This window comes from Alligator mississippiensis, chromosome 1 (assembly GCF_030867095.1).
Source record: "Alligator mississippiensis isolate rAllMis1 chromosome 1, rAllMis1, whole genome shotgun sequence".
Classification (NCBI taxonomy): domain Eukaryota; kingdom Metazoa; phylum Chordata; order Crocodylia; family Alligatoridae; genus Alligator; species Alligator mississippiensis.
The window spans coordinates 414,091,566-414,110,490 of NC_081824.1; the positions used below are offsets into that span (position 1 = coordinate 414,091,566).

The window sequence follows — 18,925 nt, forward strand, 5'->3', positions numbered from 1 at the left end:
GGCCCCTCACTCCCAAGCCACAGCCCCCAGCCTTGCTGGTGCCCCTTACTGGTGCCCCTTACTCCCCCTCCTCTCAGTCCCCACTCTGCCAGTGCCCTTCACTCCCTACCCACAGCCCCTCTGGCAGAGGGGGGCCCCTAGCTGCTAAGTCCACAGCCCCTGGCCCCCCGCAGCAGCACCGGAGCCCTGGCTACTGTGTACCAGATGCAGCAGCTGCTGCAGCAAAGCAAAGCATGGACCCCAGCTCCCCCTCCCCCACAGGCAGCACAGCCAGAGCTGAGCCTATACAACTAGTATAGTTGGTGTGGATGCGGGCTGCCTGCTGCAGCCTTGGGCTCCCTGCCCTGCTCCTCTCCCCTGGGGTCTCTGCAGTGCAGCGGGCAGGACCCAGCATGGCAGAGCTGGGTGGGGAAGCTCCTTGCCAGCACTGCAAGCCCCAAACTGCCCTAGCAATGTGCTGTCTACCCGCCTGGCAGCAGCATAGGGCACAACACTGTGCTGCCACCCCTGCTGCTGCTAGGTAGGCAGGGGGTGCCTTACCAGGGCAGAAGGGGCTTGCAGCATCAGGGAGCTTCCCTGCCCAGCCCCACTCTGCCCTGCCACTCCGGGTCCCACCCTCTGCACCTCGGGGCAGGGCAGCAGGGTAGGGAGCAGGCAGCCCGCACCCACCCCGTACACAGATCTGGGGGGGCACGGGTCCCTTCTGCCCCTCCAGGAGTGTGCACAGTGGTGGGGAGCCAGCCCCACCCTCCAGACAAGCCACCCATATCTTCAGTGTTCTCCCTACCAGTGCCCAGTGGCCATGAATTCTGGCCCCAAGCCTCCCAGCCCCAACCCTGCCCAGCTTACTCCCTCCCTCCCTATGGGTGCCTCAGTCCCTCCCCTCCACTTACCTGCAGGAGCTGCTCTCCAAGCTGCCTGGCAGCCACATGAATATATATGCACCTGGCATCCCCTGCTGGCCTGCCCTTCTCCTGCTTCTCCCAGCCCCTTATAGGCTGGAACTGTACCAGCCTGCAGAGAGCTTTTTGCAGAAGTGTACAATCCACACATTTCTCTATTAAAATGAGAAACGTGTGTTTTCCTCAGGTAAAGGGGGAAATCCGCATTTTTCACCATTTTCCTGTGGGAAGCGGAAAAGCCGGATCCCTGGTAATAACTTGCCTGTCAGTGGTACACTGGAGAGGAAGAGAGGGGAGGGAGCCAGCACAGTTTGAGGAGCCTCTTTTACCAGTCAGGGGTCTGTGTCTTCCTTTAACACTGGGTAATCAGTTAAGGACCTAAACATTTTGGAGATTCTTGATTGGAAAAGGGAGGCAGGGGGTGCCTTTAAATGTTATACACAGGAGCTTTTAAATAGCCTCATGACTGCATAACGTATAATTGCATGGAGGGATATCCTCAGTTACTGAGGGGGTCCAGTACGGTTTGTCCCAAGAGCTAACATATTTGATGACGAGAATTTGATCTTCATGGAAAGTTTTGCAGGCATCACTCCCCATGATTTAGGGAGGGAATCAGGAAGACTGTTGATAAGCTGTTTAAATTGCTCATTTAAACAGTGTCCACACACTGGCTTCTGCCCCTCCCCCCCTCCCACCCCCCCGACTGAATCACCATGGGGAGGAGAAAGAACTGTTCAGACTTTGCCATCAAAAGTTCCAGCAATTTATCTCTGCAGAAACTATGACCAGCTAATGGAAACTTTTGCAAAAATATCATCCTTACACATCTATTCCACACAAACAGGCTGACAAGTCCAGTACATACTTCCAGTGACTTTTCATATTCAGAAATATTGTTAAACCAAAGTGCTTCATTTATTTAGCAAGCTAAACAGCAACCTTATTTTTGTTGTATCTTTTTCTTAAACTGTAATCCATGAACTCCGTGCTAATGTGGATTGACAATGTATGTTTTTTCCTTGTGTAAGAGGTGATTATTTCTATTGCTTTAGATGAAATCATAGTGCTTGCTATACACCTTTCAGATATCGATGAGGTTTGGACTCTTTCTCTGCTCAGCTACCTGCATGTCAGGGGCATGTGGTTGGATTGGGAGAGCAGGGGTTAGTTGACAGCCTGGAGCCATCCACAAAGAAAATGAGGGTTTAAATGCCAAGCAGAGTAATAAATGACCAACTATCTTCCAAGCAATAAAGGGAGAAAGAAGTGTAGAGAAGGGCCAAGTAGGGAGATGTCCTTTTACTCACACAGTCTTTATTTTCTTAGGCACCTTTGCCTCACAGGAAACACCACAAATATAAACCAGCAGACAAGCAAAGACCCAGTCAACAAAGGTAACTTACAACATCAGTTTTCCCAGAGGTTTTCCCAGACCCTTCCTCAGCATAGCAGTCTTCTCTTTCTCTCTCTCTCTCTCTCTCTCCCTCTCATGAGTGTTCTGGCTCACAGCTGCAACCTTCAGCTCCAAATACACTTATCTCAAATCTTCTGGTGTCTTCCCAGACCCTGAGAGAGGCCCTGGCTCAGAGTTGCAGCCGTTAGCCATACAGCCCTCTCCCTCTCTCTTCCCCCCAGCTTCCTTCCCTGTTCCTTCCTTCCTTTGGGCCAGCCAATTATCCTTATCAGCTGGCCCGGTCTTCCAAGCAAGCCTGTAATCACTTCCCTACTGCCTGCAGCTGGGGCTGCAGCCCCTGAGGCATGCAACCTCCTACAGGCCAAAAGACACAGTAACAGGGAATTGTGGGTGTGACAGTGGTAGGTATTGTAGGACTTGCTACCACTGCCCTAAGCTCGCCTGCCTACAGGTGGCAACAGGGTAGACCTTGGCTTTGGATCACCTGGTCTGCCAGGAAGTTGGTCTTGTGTTTTCTCGTCTGCCATGACTTTGATGAAGCATATTCCCAGGAGGCACTACCCGCGGTGATCCTGCCTGGTCTTGATCCCTGTTTCTTCTGTGGGGCTCCAAACCTCCCCATTACCCCAGACTAGCCTCTCCAGATGGTGTTCACCAAATTCTTCTGCAGACAGGTCACAGTGCTGCCTGTTGTGGTCTTATTTGGCCCACTACCCCAGGGTGACCTTTGGTCTCTATTAAGTACACCCTTCCTGGGCTGGTCTTGGCCTGTGCTCAAAATCAAAAGAAACAGCAAAAAAAAAACACCCCAAAGAAAACCCCGGCTGCTTTCAGCCTTCTTGTCGGGCTACGTCTATGTTCCCTTTACCCGGGATCAGGTTCTCAAGATCCCAATTGCACTGGTCAAGACAAAATCCCTTAGTCCAGTCTTTGTTATATACCGACCTGCCCTGCACCCCTGTGAACCTTCGCAGTCTCCTTGGGGTCTCCCCCATGTGCAGGATGGCTCTACCTGTAACTGTAGTTTTCCCTCAGGCCCTCCTCCGGATCCTCTGTTGAAAATTCCATTCCAGAAATTATCACAGGCCTTGTGGGTTCCCTCGCTCCAGATCCTCAGCTGCAGCTCAGCTCCAGAGATTACCACCAGCCCCGTGTGCAGGCCTCTGCCTGCTCCTGCTCAGGGTCACTCCCCAGTTCCTCAGGCACCCTTGCTGCCCAGATGCTCAGCTACTCCTCTCTGCCTGCAGTCTGCAGGGAACTGACCCCACTCTGCCCCTCTCTGGGGCCAGAAATACCTTTGGGCAGCTTCCCTCTTCCAATCCTGAGCAAGATGCTGCTCCAGAAGTGGGGTGGGTATTTTCCTTCCCTTCCAGTCTCCAGCTGCAGCCCTGCCGGCCCTCCATGCTGTGAGTTTTGTCTCACTCCTTCACAGTGGGATTGCCAAAAGTACCATAGGAAGGAAGTTTGGTGCCCAGGGCAAGCCTGCAGCAGCAGCCCATCCTCGCCCCACGCACATATCCAGGGCACACTGGATCTGTACGTGGATCACCTCATGCTTGCCTGAGAGTGTACGCAGCAGTGGGAGCTGCCCTCGCCCTGTCCCTGAGCACCCCTAAATGAACCATCCCACACCACACCCTGGCTGTTGGCACTCCTTCGCTTCAACACCCGGAGAGGTCATCCCTCTCACCCCTCCCCCCCCTTGCTATGGTACTGATTGCCAGTAGAGGAATACTTCTCTTTGAGCCCCATAGTTTGCTGCTGCACTTTAGATTGCCCATGTACAGGTATAGATAGTGGTTGAAATGGATGCATCCTAATAGCTGAGTAGAGTTTGCAGGCTTGGACTGGACTCAGCCTGGGACACAAAAACAGAGGTTGTCAGTGTGGGTGATTGGGTGGTGTGGACATTTATTTAAACAAGCCTAAGATTATGTCTAACTATCAGTGTACACATTCTAATAGTCCTTACATTCTTTCTCCAGTGCTCCCTTTTTAATCTTTCTTTCCTCTTTCTTTCCTTAAAGCAAGGAAAATTACAAGAGAGTGTGATCTACATAACTGGTTGAAATGCTGACAAAAGCCGGATTTTTTCAGCAAAAATTTTCCTCAAACATTTTTGCACTTTTTTGACTTACTAAGATAATCGGGCATCAAAAATCTGTTGCTAAGCAGTTTGGCAGCCTGCTAAGTGAGATTCAGTGTGATTAAAATAGGGAGTTGTTAAGCTAAAACTGGGCATAAATATTGTTAAATGGGTGTCCAAAGGCTTCCCAAAGGTGGTAGTTCCCACCAGTGAACATTTGGACCCCCAACCTTCAAACTGCAGAGGTTCCTGCGCTATGGACAGAGCCACTTTCTACTTATCTAACAATTCTCTTTTTTATTGACTGACTGTTCCTTGATAGTAGGGTGCAGTGGTTCTTAGTAAATAACTTGAAAACAACCTGTTTCTCTAGGCTTTGAAGTGGCAAGTTTTAAATTTGGGGAGTAATTTTCCTGAGACATCTGAAGTTTTTGATTCCCTGACCCATAAACTGAGATGACCCTAGTAAATAAGTTCTTTGCAAGTTACTTTTGATATCCAGTGTATCCTGACTGTCCAAGCAGTATATGGGTTCCTTTCTAGGTGTCCAGCTGACTACAGAATACATTGAACTCTCAACTCAGAGAAGAAACTAAAGATCCATAGACTTGTCTTTTGAGTTTAATCATGCTGTTGTTTGACCATGGACTTTCTTTCCTGTCTAAGAACCTGCATTTAGTAGTCCCATATATAGCTTTTTGCAAAATATCACTTGCAGTATTTTTCATCACAAGTATTCTTAAATATTGGAAAAGCTATGCTAGGCAGTTCTACATCAGAATCTCTAATGAGTCTTACTGCGTGCATCTATTTGGGGAAAGGAGCTGTTGTACAATGCAAAAAAAAGACAGTGTGAATTGTGGAAAATTATTTAGGCAAACAGAATAGGTCATGATCTCTTTCTCAGCCTTTCCCACTTTTTCTTGAGGATTCTTGAAGATTGAGTGAGTCTCTTCTTTTTCCAAAATTATATTTTTGTCTTTTTAATTTGTTTGACAAGTCTCTTAGTTGAGGTGAAAGAGTGTTACTTTCACTCCATTTTTTCTGGGTATGAGGGAAATGGAGGCATTCTGCTTTGTTTAAGATTATTCTGGAGAGAAATAAAGAACAATTAATATTACTGCTCTGATTCCATAGTAGAAACAGAGAGCCTTTCCCCTGTTATAGTACTAAAAAGTTGAAAGGGGAGAATTAATTTTGGCTTCAAATGGTAAAGCGAGTTCAAAAAGAATTTACATGGAATAAATTAGAAGATGGGTTTTGGCAGTTAGTCTATGGGATGTTCTTGCATTCCTAGATTCCTAGAAATGCTGCTTTCACTCCGGAATCCCTGTCAGTGTCAAAATTTGAGGTTTGTTCTGGGCAGGAGAATTTTGTGACTGACTAGATAGGGTTATCATATTTCCAGTATCAAAAAAGAGGACACCTGTGGGGCGGAGGGAGGAAGGGAGGTGGGGAGGTGGGAAGGGGAAGAGAGGGGGAAGGGATATATGATTGGGAGTGGAGGACATTGATATGCCTGTGCCCTGCGTCTGCCCCTCACTCCTAAACCACAGTCCCCCCAGCCCTGCTGGTGCTTCTCAGTCCTGACCAACTGTACCCCACCCCCCAGCTCTGCCAGTGCCCCTCACTCCTGAAAGCAGTCCCCTGCAACTCCCAGCCCCGCTGCCCACGCAGCTCATGCACATGGTCACACACAATCTCTGTCTCTCTCACCTGCAGGCAGCTTGCTGGGGCCCATGCGCAGAGCACAGGATCCCCAGACAGCTAATCACCTTGCCCCACTGTACCATAAAGCACAGGCAGAGCAAAAACCCGGACATTTGCGCGCATTTTAAAAACCTGCCCGGACAGGAGGAGAGGAGGCCAAAAAAAAGGACATGTCCAGGAAAACCCAGACATGTGGTAACCCTGTGGTACATATAGGGGCCATTTCTTGAGGGAAAAGGTTCAGCATATGGTATTGAGCATGGTGCCTTTCTGTGTTTTATTCTGGCATTAGGGGGGACTACTAGGGGGAGACCAGAAGGGTTTGGGGGAGACCTTGTTTCCCCCAGCGCCCCCCGGGATAACAAGGAATAACGGCCACAAGTTGTTGGAGAGTAGGTTCAGATTAGACATCTGTAGGAACTACTTCACAGTCAGGGCGGCTCGGATCTGGAACCAACTTCCAAGGGAAGTGGTGCTGGCTCCTACCCTGGGGGTCTTTAAGAAGTGGCTCGATGCCTACATGGCTGGGGTCACTTGAGCCCAGTTTCTCTCCTGCCCGGGCAGGGGGTCAGACTTGAAGATCTACAAGGTCCCTTCCGACCCTACTTCTATGATTCTATGATTATTTTTAAGCCTGACAAAACAGTTTCCTGGTCTTGTCAGCTATTCCAGAGTCTTGAGCTGATTGTCTCAGGACAAACGTTTTATAAAGCTGTTTCAGCAGTGAAAACTCTGTTCCTCTCCATTGGCTATAAAACTCACTGCCAGTTTCAGAAATCTAATCTAGCTGCACAAGTATTTATCATGCAGCAATTACAATGATATTGGACATGTCGTAAAAGAATTTTTAAAATCAGCCATTTTTCAGTTAAACTTGAGTCTCTTGTATTCAGAAAAACATGGAGCAGTGTAACAGTTGGCCTGCTCTGGGCCGATTTTCTTGTGGCCCGCCCACCTGTTTCTGGGCTAACCACCCACCTTCTCGCCTACCACACCTTGTTGGTAATTAATTAATTGATGTAAATTAAGCAGGAGGCTGCCCATTTCTTGCCCCGATGCCAGGGGGCTCCGTTCCTCCCCTACATCCCTACACCGCAGCCCAAGCCTTGCAGATGGCATCCAGATGTTACAAGCATACCAGCCGCACACTAGGCTCCAAAGTCCTCCTCATAGGACCCTCCTTTGGCTCCAGCGGCCTATGCCGCCTTCAGCCGGGGCAGCATAGCTCCCTGAACTGCTTCCCCTTACAGGTGTGGTTCCCCCGGGACCTTTGGCTGCTGGTCCTGGCCCATCTCCAGGCCAGTCGGAATCCCAGGCACACAGCTCTTGGGCATTCCTCGCGGTGGGCCCCCAGCCCTTTGACCCTTCCGGTCCTGGCCCCAGCATTAACCAATCAGGGGATGTCCAGACAGGTGTGAGTCTATGGCCCCACTCTCTCAATGGGATCCACCTTCCAGACCCTACAAGGGGGGTAACCCACCCAGTTGTGGGAGCTGGGGTTAAGGTGCCCCGACCCGCCTTTCACCGGGGTGATAACTGGCCTGGCATTTCCTGGGGGCTCCCTTGCTACTGAGAGCCCCACCAGGCCACCCACTCCTGGCAGGATGCAGTTTTAGGTTATGCCCAGGACCAGGAGCCTTCTGATCATCCCCTACAGCTTCTCCCTTACCTCCAGATGATACCAGCAGCCCTGCAGCCAGGCAATGTTGTTGCCTACATCCCAGTAGCAAAAATGCCCTGTTTATGTGGGCAGCCCCAGATCCAAAATGGCTGCCCTTAGGCACCTGCCGACCACTAACTTCTGGCCTTTAAAGTGGCAGGCACCTACAGTGCCCTGCCGCAAGCAGTCTAGGATGCGACCATGGCTTTGGGGTTTTTTGTTTGTTTTTACCTGGTTTCTTGTTCTAGGTGAGAAGCAAGGTTGGTTTTTTTTATGTTTATCTTTAATTGGATTAATGGTATAGTTGGGAGAGATACTATGCAAACTTTTGAGCACAAAGTGCCTTTTCTTTAGGTCTGGGAAAGAAACAGGTACAGTCTAAGCTAAATATCAGGTAAAACAATGGCTTTATAGCCAATGTTCCCTCTAAGGCATAGTGATCTGTGAGCACGCCGTTTCGGTCCGTGAGCGCACTCCTTCAGTCTGTGAGCATGCCGCTTCGGTCTGTTCACGAATTGGTCCCACCTCCCTTTTTGCTGTGATGAGCAAATTAATCTCACAACATTATTTGGGAGAAAAGTTTCTTGAAATACTAAACTATATATGGTATGTTTTATATATATATAACATACTAAACTATATATAAAAATTAACATTTTATTTATGCCTCTGATCTAAGCATCTCTTCCACTTGCGTAATTTTAAGTAGATTTTCTTTTTGTGCATGGCTCTCTTGTTTGCAGTAGTTCTTCTCCGATAGCTACAAAGCGTACAGTAAAAGAAATTAAAATATAAAACCCTACCAAAACAGAAAAGTTTATGTATAATTCTCCACCTGAGGAGAACATGCAAAAGCGAATGGATTGCATGTGACAGACATAGGTCACATCATTTAATATACTCTGTATAGCTCTCAGGTACTGTGAAGCACTGAAGGTATATAAGAACAGAGTAGAATAAATGGAATAATACATTGCTATATACAGTTCAGTTTTCTGGGACATTTAAATCAAGACTGGATCAAACACTAGGAAATGTATTATTGAGAAAGGTCACAATTACATGTCTAGCTACTCCTCTTCCCTATCTGGCAAATTTCATCACTCTTTCAAAAACGATCAACATTGCCTCCATGCCTCCGCAGCCTTTGAAAGTGGTGTGGAGTCGCACGCATCCTGCTGTTGGGCAGACCAGGCAGTGAGGAGGCACATGGCGTCAGGGCAAAGCTCGCCCGAAGTGGGTGGGGAATGGAGTAGTTCCCAGGAGCCAGCTGAGACTGTACAGTGCCAGGCTCTGCCCCAACCCCTGTCCCCACCTTGCCTCGGGGAGGAGCCACTGCCTGTCCCACGCCACTCTCCCTCCCTGCAGGGATGTTGGCATGGTGAGGAGTGGAGCGCAGCCAGGCAGTAACTTACTGCCAGTAAGTGTCCTAAGCTGGCCCTGGTGCCTCCACTGCGCGCTGGGTTTCCAGGAAGCTGCAGCCCAGCTCCTCTCCGGGTGGGTGCACGGCATTAAAAAGTTAATGCATAGCAAGATTTTTTTGTGCGTGTGGCCACGCACACATGCAGCTTAGAGGGAACCTTGTTTCTAGCCATTTTTTGTTCTAGGTGGACAAAAGAGTATCTTCCATGTGAGTATCTGTGTGGTGGGAAGCTATCTCATCTCTCTCTTCTGTTGCCAGCTTTTTTGCTGCTTGTCTGAAGTTTGAATTGTACCAGAGGGCTCTTGCACCACAAAAAGTCTCTTCTGTTTTATATTTTTCTGATTCAGGCTGTTTTCAGCCTCCCTCTACTGGTGGAATAAAACAGTATTCAGAAAGGTGTCATTTTAAAAATATACATGAAAGGTTTTTGCTGGATTTGGAAGTACACGTGAGCATTTTCTAGTGCAGAGCACTAGAACCTTGTATTGATATGCAGTTTCTATTTACTGGAGTTAAGAATACGCAGGAAATTCCATCTGCATTGCTCATTCCAAGGGTAAACTCTTAATTCTATGTGTTCTCTGTGAACTGAGGAGGGGGATGAAATCAGTTTGTAAGGACTCATCTCCATTTTTCAGGGCTATAACAAATGGCCTTTTAATCTGCCCAGAAGAACAAGAACACTAGCTAATGGAAGAGGAGTGATAGCTGTTCATTCAGCCAAATAGAGTTTAATGAGACATTTGTTATCTGTTTTTAAAAAATGGGAACATCAGTCTGTACCCTTTTGGTTTTAATGGGAATGAGATAACAACTACCTACAGCTAGGGACCTACCTAAATTGCAACAGAAGTTTGCAGTGCAGCAGCACCTTTGATCTTGCTGTTTTCTCTGTGCTGCCCCGCTTCCTCTCCCGTCCTCTCCCCTCTTCCCCACTGAATGGCTGAGAGGCAATCAATGCCACACTTTTTGCTTCTCAGCCACTTGGGGAGGGGAGGAGCAGAGCAGCAAAAAGAGAAATTGCTGCACTGCAAACTTCTGCCACAATTTAGGTAGGGCCCTAAAATATGACATTGAATATCTTGTTCCCAGAACTCCAGAAATGGAGACCTCCACAATGTTCTGGGCTCAAATTATCACTTACCTAGCTGGCATTCTTTTGGTAGGATCCCACATAAAACTGGCAATTCTTTCCTTCACTCTGTCTTGATGGAAAGCAGATTCTGAGACCAGTTACTTCCAGCTTTCCTAAAGTTTGCCTCTATTCTGTCTTATGTAAGAAATTGTTTTTCAGGCTTCTACCTTGGTCTGTTTATGAAGAAGGGAGAATAACTGTGCTATTATTTTGATATCAAGAATATTTTATTAAATTATTTTGCATCATGCATCAAGTCCTTCCAGTGACCGTTTGTTCCATTCCATAGAATCATAGAGAAGTAGGGCTGGAAGGGGACCTCCGTAGGTCATCCAGTCCAACCCCCTGCCTGAGACAGGATCTTTCCTATCCAAACCGTCCTATACAAATCCATAATCTAATCTCTTAGTAAAACTACCATCAACCCTGACACAACACAAGATTCATAGCTTCATAAATTCATAGATGCTGGGGTCGGAAGGGACCTCAACAGATAATCAAGTTCAACCCCCTGCCCTGGGCAGGAAGGAGTGCTGGGATCAGATGACCCCAGCCAGATGCCTATCCAGCCTTCTCTTAAAGACCCCCAAGGTAGGGGAAAGCACCAGCTCCCTTGGAAGCCCATTCCAAATTCTGGCCACCCTTACCGTGAAGAAGTTCTTCCTGATGTCCAGCCTAAATCTGCTCTCTGTCAGTTTGTGACCATTGTTCCTTGTTACCCCAGTAGGCACCCTGGTGAACAGAGTATCTCCGATTCCTTGCTGCCCACCCCCAATGAGTTTGTACGGGGCCACAAGATCACCTCTCAGCCTTCTCTTTCAGAGGCTAAAGAGATCCAGGTCCCTCAGTCTCTTCTCATAGGGCTTGGCCTGCAAACTGTTAACCATATGAGTGGCCCTGCTCTTGACCTTCTCGAGGTTATCCACATCCTTCTTAAAATACGGCGCCCAAAACTAGATGTGCTACTCCAACTGCAGTCTGACCAATGCCGCATAGAGGCGAAGTATCACCTCCTTGGATCTATTCATCATGTATCTGCTAATAACACCCTAAGCTGCTACAGGTAAAACAGGACAACCATAGTAGTCAACATCCTGCTTCTTTAAAAGTCTGTTAATGTACGCTCAAGAGATCCCAAGTAGAGGGCCACCCCAACTACAGAGGAAGGCAACCCCCCAACCCTCCCCACCCACTCACCCACACACAAAGTCATACCAGTCTGACCATAGGGTAAAATTCCTTCCTGACCCCAAATACAGTGATCAGTTTGACCCTGAGTGTAAGGAATAGATTGTCTAAATCTACAATTAGGTTTGTTTGTGCACCGTAAAGCTGAAATTGTTCCAAAGATCCCAACTTTAAATTAATTCAATTAGAGTACAAATTATTTGCAAACGAAACAAAATTATTCCAGGTAGTCAAATCCAAAGCTGATGGTGATGACTTAGAAATATTTTGTAAAACAGAGCCAGTAGACAATAAAGTGCCAAATGAAATTCAAAACTGATGAGTATAGAGCAATGCATGTGGGGCAAAATAACTATAACTATAAATACACAATGGTGGACTTGAATTAGCTGTTAGTACTCAGCAAAGAGATCTTGGAGTTATTTTGCGTGTTTCTTTAAAAAATGGGCAAAAAGGAAATAAAATGTTAGTAATTAAGAAAGGAATTAAAATCAAAACAGAAAAAAGCATTATGCCACTACATAAATTGGTGATGTATCCTACACTAAGTACCACAGTTCTGGTCACATCACCTCGAAAAGGGTATAGTACAACTACAAAGGTACAGTGACAGCCAACATAGATAATCAAGCATATGAAACAGTTGTACAAGGAAAGATTGAAGAGCCTTGAAGAAGAGATGACTGAAGAGGGCATATAATAGAAGTCTATAAAACTGTAAATGATCTGGATAAAGTGAATAGGGAGTTATTAGTCACTGTTTCTCAAAATGCAAGAATTAGAGGATACCTACTGAAATTATCAGGTAATGGACTTAAGGGGGAGTACTTATTTTTGTTTTGTTTTCATACAACATGTAATTAACTTTGGAACTCATTACCACAGGACATCATGGAGGCCAAAATTATAACTAGGTTACACATTTATTATGTATTAGGCACATTTATGTGTGGAAGGAATTTTTTAAAGGATTAGTCACATTTTTATCAGAATGCTGGAAACCACAGTGGGGAAGGAGCAGGGGGTGGGAGATTCTGGACATGCCCTGTTAACTCTTCCCATCAGCATCCAGTCTGCCACTGTGTGAGACAAGATCCTGGGTTAGATGGACCTATAATCTGACCTAGTAAATGACATTTCTTAGGTTTTTATAGAGATTATGTCCATCAGGAACTATTAAACACAATAGTCAAGGGCATAAGCTCAGGCTTGAAATATCCCTAACCTGACTGATGGTAAGTGGGAGCATTTGATCAGGGACAAGTTTTTTTATATGTATCCTCTCTCATATTCTTCCTGTAAAACAATCAGTATGCCACCATCACAGACAGGCCTATTTGCTACACATTGGCAGTGGGCCTAGGCCACCAGGAAGCCTCAAACCTCAATCAGCAGTTATGGGGAGATTACTAAAATGTATAACAATTACATTCCTGGGACAAAGAATGATAAAACAGGAATGGAAGTGCATTTCATAAATTAATAACTAGGTTATCAAGGGAAGACACGAAGCAGTGAACTCTATCTAGTGCCCACTGCCTCTCAAGTGTATCTGAAGAACCTGTGGATGCTACACAATGAAACTGCCTCAAGTCATGCATAGGATACTGGCCAGATGGACCTTTGGTCTGACCTAATACGATACTTCTTTTATGTGCTTTATAAAAAGATCTGTGGGGTAGATATTTTTCTTCAGTTTACCAAATTTTATAGATTGGAGACTTCATTCTCCAGGGGCAAACCTTTCACATGTTTTCTTGCAACCGCAGTGACCTCCTGACACACTAACCATGGTGTGATATTCAAATACTCATGAAATTGCAGAAGTAGAAATCTATTACATTCCAGAGACATTTTCCCAATATATCTTCAACCATGAATCTCAGATGTCCATTTTTTATTGTAGTGCCTTAGGTGAATGGAGCCCCGGCCGGGCCGAGTCATGGGACAAGCAGAGCTTGGTGACTGCTGTAGCGGCACAGCCCTGGGAAGCCATGGGGGGCACATGGCCCCCCTGCCCCGATCTTTGTACGGGGCAAGGGTGGGCTGCAGCTGCAATGTGAGGTGGGCTCTGCCTGCTCTGTGCCTTACTGCAGCCTTTGGAAGCGGCACGGCACAGCACCATGTGCCTCACTGCCCATCCAGCGGTGGGACGCACATGGTGGTACGCCACTTTCAAGGGCTGCAGCAAGGCATGGAGGAGACAGACCCCAGCTCTCCTCGCAGCTGCAGCCCGCCCTTGCCCCAAAAATTTCCTCCCTCTTCCTATACTCTCCAGCCTGCCTTCACCCCGTCACCACTGCCTGGCACCACAGTGCTGTGCACCTGCCAGGCCCATGCCATCTAGGCCTGCAGGCTGCTGCAGGCCACAGACGGGCCTGTCAGCCCCCAAGCCCAGCTGCAGGCAGATTCTGGCTGCCAGGTCCAGCTCCACCTGCCCACAACCCACCCCCAGCAGCTTATCTTGAGCTTTCAGGGGCTGCAGGGCATTTCCTCAGTCACGTGGCTGTCAGTTCCATTCTAGGCCCCTGCTCTGGGTACTGCAGGCACCTGCCCAGGCCCAGCAGCACAGGGACAACCACATGGAGGACCAGAGAGCTGGTGCAGGATCCACAATGGCCTCATCCTCACCAACACCCATGCCCACGCCCACCACCCAGGGTCCCAACTGGTTGCAGAAGGAGACTGGCAACCTTGTGGCACTGTAGGGTCAGGCAGAGGTGCAGGGCCAGTTCAAGGGTGGGTGCTCCAACACCCACATCTATGAGGGGCCGTCAGGCTGGATGAGGGAGCACAGGCACAGCTGGTCAACACTGCAGTGCCACATAAAGGTGAAAGCCTTGTGGGTACAGTGGATTGCCATCACTGATTGTAGTCGTCGGTTGGGGAGTGCCCATGAGTCCATGCCCTTTATGCGGCAACTGACAGACATTCTCGTGTCCCAGGACCCAGGCCACAGCTGTGCTGTCTACAGCAGCACAGGTAGCCTTCCTGAGCCCTGACTCTGGGCTGGCACTCACAGTGAAACATCACCTGTTGTGGCCTACCATCTGAGGACACTGCCCGGAACCATCACTGACAACCATGACCACACGGAGCCACCAGCCACACCAGCCCTGACCACATGGTAAGGCCCGCACTGAGGACAGGGCCCTTCCCACCCCAGCCCATGCTTCTGGCCCCTACCCCACCTCCCTACCCCAGCTGGCCACGCTCCCCTGACCCCCAGGTCCCTTCCCCACAGCCGACAGGGAGGCAGGAGACAGTGCAAAACTTTATTGAGCAGCCCGTGACCCTAAAGCTAGGTGGGCACACGTCTCTCACATGTAAAGGAATGTGTCAATGCCGTAGGTGATGTCCACCTTGGCTGCAGGGGGCAGGGACATGTAGCCCAGCTACAGGTAGCCTCCAGCTGGTGGCGGAGGTTGTGGGGCAGCCCAGGTTTGCCCCTCCCTGCACTGCTGTAGCTCGTGGTCCCATGCCAGGTGCTCAGGTGTGCCCAGGGCACCATGGCAATTGGCAGCAACAGGGCCTAGTGGGTCAGGCACCCCTCGGTCCACACAGACAGCTTCTTGCACACTTCCTAGAACACACTCAGGAGGGGCACGCTTAGGGTGCAGCAGTAGTGCAGAAGGGGGCTGGCCCCAGGCACAGCCGTCCCTGGGGGGGGGCAAATAGGGGCAACTGCCCCAAGCCCTGCGCTGTGGGGGGCCCTGTGGACAGTGCTGTACAGGTCCTGCCGTGGCTGTGGCTGACATGCACCACTGTCTCTATGTTCCGGCTGCTCGCCAACCCTCCCCCTGCCCACCTGCCAAACCCTGGGCCCGCATGGGCTGATATGCCTTGGGCCCCACGCACCCCTAGGGATGGCTGTGGCCCCAGGGCACCTCCCCAGAGAAAATACCAGGGTGGGTGGGGGCACAGCCAGCTCCTCATTCCAGTTGTCCAGGAGCCCTGAGCCCAGGCACTGTGTGCTGGGTGGCAGCGCAGTAGAGCAGTTGACCTTCAGGAGGAGGCGGGTGGGCAAGCAGGGTCCAGAGCCATGGCAGGTACTGCCAGGAGCCTGGCCTGTTCTGTACTGGGAACAAGGCAGGGGAGGCAGGCTGCCTATAGCCAGCAGCCAGCTGGCCCAAATGGAGTGAACAGGGATGGCGGGACTCAGCCGATGGCTGCCTGGACCCAGGCCTGCCCACCTGACTTACCATGATCTCTGGACACCCATGCATGCCCTACTGCCGATCTGAAGCCAGGCAGCCCATGGGCTCCTGGTACAGAGCATCTTATCTCTGAAATTTTGCAAACTCACACAAACAGCTTCTTTCTCATGGCTTTACAGGGCCTGCAGCTGCACACGGGGAGGGAGGTAGTATTTGGCAGCTTGGAAATGGCCTCAGAGTCACTGATACCAACAGCTAGGGCCTTGTGGGTGTGCCAGCTCCACCAGAGGAGGACCCTGGATAGGTCCCTCCTCCTGGACCACCTGGTCACAGTATCAGAGAACCAGTTGGTGGATGCTCAGGCCTGGTGGGTGGAGGATGTGGCTCACCAGGACAGCTGGTGGACTGAGGACATCACCTGCAAGGACGTGCAGGACCAGGCAGACCGGGAATTCCGGGCACAGCTCCTAGCCCTGGAAAGCGAGTAGGTAGAGGTGCTGTGTCTGTTACTATCCACAAAAGCTCAATGTAAACTGCAGATTTCAAGCATGCAAAAAAGACTGGATAGTGATTCTATGTGGCTGAATGGCTACCTAATCAGAGGGACATTTTGATGAGATAAGGTGATATTAGTCTCTGCTGTGCCATGTAAGTGCTTTGATAAATAAGGCCCCCTATAGACTGTATTACTATGTTACTGAGGCATCTTGAAAAGAGCATGTGTCTTGGTAGAGGCTAGGGCAGGCAAGGTTCTTTGGGTATATGTGATATCTTTTATTAGACCAACTGAATAGTTGGAGAAAAGTTTTTTGCAAGCTTTAAGGCTCCACTGTACATGTTAAAATTTTATCTCCTATTTTGGTTAAAGAGATGGGCTTATAACTGGCAAAAATATTGCAGTATTGCACTATGTTCACTTTTCAAAATCAAATAAAAGTATATTTGAATCTTTGGGCCAAGAACCAGTATCTTCTTCTGTTTCCACAAAAACCTTGATCCAGTATAAGTTCCAGGGGGTGAGTGACTTGTGGCTGAGGCCATTTTCACTTTTCTGCTTTTACTTCTCTCCTAAATGTGAGTGTAATAAGTTCGATAGCCTGCAATTGATCCACATCTGCAATGTGTTCCACTGACTTGGAGAGGGCAGGAGGGGAGTGCTTGGACCAGTTCCAGGCGGCTTTAAATTAGTTTAGCAGATTTGTAGGTCTATCTACTTCATGTTTCAGTTTCATTTAAACTATCGTAAATGTACTACATGTGTCCATGCCCTAAAATACCACTAGTTGGTCAGCTGCTTATAAAGTCCTATGTGGATCTTTCCTCTCCAAGCATTTGCCTCCATACGGGGATTTAATGACATTCTTTTATCTTCTCAATTTGAATGGGCATACACTCCTACAGAAATTCCAGGATATTTTTGGAAGGGAGCCTTTAGGAATGGTTGCAGATGGTCACACTTCACAGCTCCCTGCCCTTTGATCCATTATTTCTCAAGTCTCTTTAGGTAAAGAGGATAGGGTTTCTTAAGTGCCTCAAGTATCTGATTTATTTGAGCATTTTGCCTTTACAGTCTTTCTTCTAGCTTTGTGTATTCTAAGATTCACTGCAATCTTCTAAGTGGTATATTTTGCACTTGGTTTAAAAAGTATAGATGAAAATTGGGTACCTCAGTGTATGATCACATATCACAAAGCCTTGATGCCAAAGCTAGACAGATGGTAGGAGGTTTTGTTTTGTCGTTTGTCAATTTAGTGTGTTTGGAACACACTAGATTTACTGCACTGAAGCACTTTTATCCTGCATCCTTGTGCTCACAGCTCCTGCTTGTGCCTTGTCCTAAGCTCAAGTCCCAAACTTTGTGGGCATTTTCTTTTTGTTTTTTGTCACTGATTTCTTTGATCACATTGGCTACTTCTAAGAATAGGCTCAATCCTTTCTTTTTAACACTTCCTAGCATTTGTCACTTAGAGTTAGTATGTCATGGTGTCTTCCTGACAGAACCTAAACACAAATATAGACTTCTTGTTTGTTGTTGTCATCTGTCGCTTTTAATTATTGTAGCTGCTGGAAACCTAAAATAAAACTTCCACATCTTTTCTGTTATGTAAAAGAAAGAGTTTTGCAACTATTCCTGGCATCTAGGACTATTGATTTACTGCAATCTATCAGTGTCAGATGGGTGTGCTGTTACGTCAGTTGTGCACTCTATTGTTTCAACTGCTTTGGCCTTTGTGTTTGATCCTGTCAGTGCTTGCGTCAGTGATGCATATCATTGCCTGTGTGATGTCAAAGTGTGGGCGTTCAGTTATAGAGAGATAGTTAACCTAATGTGCTGCAGTAAATCCTAAACACTATTTCCTTCTGGGAATAACAAAGAGGGAGTGATTCATAGCTGTTCACATTAGACTATTGCTAAGTATAGCAGTGTTCACGAGATGCAGTGTCCACATAGATTAGTATCAAAGCCAGTGCAGCTTACTAAACATGGTTTTAGAAGTGTTTGTTTAAAAACCGGTATGTAGGAGTACGTCTTCCTTCACGTGTTCCTGATTATCAGTTTAGAAGGTAAATCCAGTATAATGCATGGCTGCAGTAATGCTTTTCTGCTTAATTAATGTAAAAATCTTTAAAATATAAGAACTCCTGTAAATACTTATATCAGCAAGTATTAATATGTAGTACTTAGTAGGTTACAAAAGCAATCAGAATATAAACATCAGGCAGCAAATGAAGTGTTACTGTGTAGGAATGATCCACTGAGAGAAGCTGTCCTCTTCTTCTTTAACATGAACTGTATTTACTGCATGTTTGACAAGCTTTGACATTCACTTGTAGTGCATTCTTTAAAAGATAATAATCTCATCGTGGAAGAATAAGTGTAGTGTTTACAAGTACAAATTGCTGAGCTGCACACCTGAAGTTTTCTCCCTGCCCTCCCCCGCTTCAGTGTCATGTGATAATCATGTGACTCGGTCAAAGGAGCTTTTCCTCAAAACAGCTTGACAAAAGCGAAACCATTCTCCAATTAAAGCTGCTAACGTGTCCAACCTTGGTTCACTGGATTCTGTTTATTCTTCTGCTGTTACAGTAAAAACAAAATGAGTGGTAAGATTTGCGGACTGTGTTTTAATGCAGTACTCTGCTTTTCTGTTAAAACATGAAAAGCATTGCAGTAGTTTAAAAGCAGCCTGTGTGTTGATGTCAGATATACAATAGCTATGAAATGTAGCAGAGGTTTGGTGCATAA

At 47.6% G+C, this 18,925-nt stretch overlaps 1 protein-coding gene across 7 annotated transcripts in view; it reads left to right on the top strand.

Annotated features, from left to right (window-relative positions):
* Positions 1-18,925, top strand: part of FNDC3A (fibronectin type III domain containing 3A) — a 230,249-nt gene that overhangs the window by 118,677 nt on the left and 92,647 nt on the right. The window contains exon 1 of one of the 7 annotated variants that reach the window (XM_014608364.3): positions 3,635-3,668. The exons of 5 other annotated variants lie outside the window; for them this stretch is intronic. In XM_014608364.3, the coding sequence (XP_014463850.2) occupies positions 3,650-3,668 (19 nt within the window). In that variant the 5' untranslated portion in view covers positions 3,635-3,649. Of the gene's footprint in view, positions 1-3,634; positions 3,669-18,665; positions 18,784-18,925 lie in introns of those variants that run through there. One more of the 7 variants, XM_014608365.3, reaches the window with a different exon arrangement.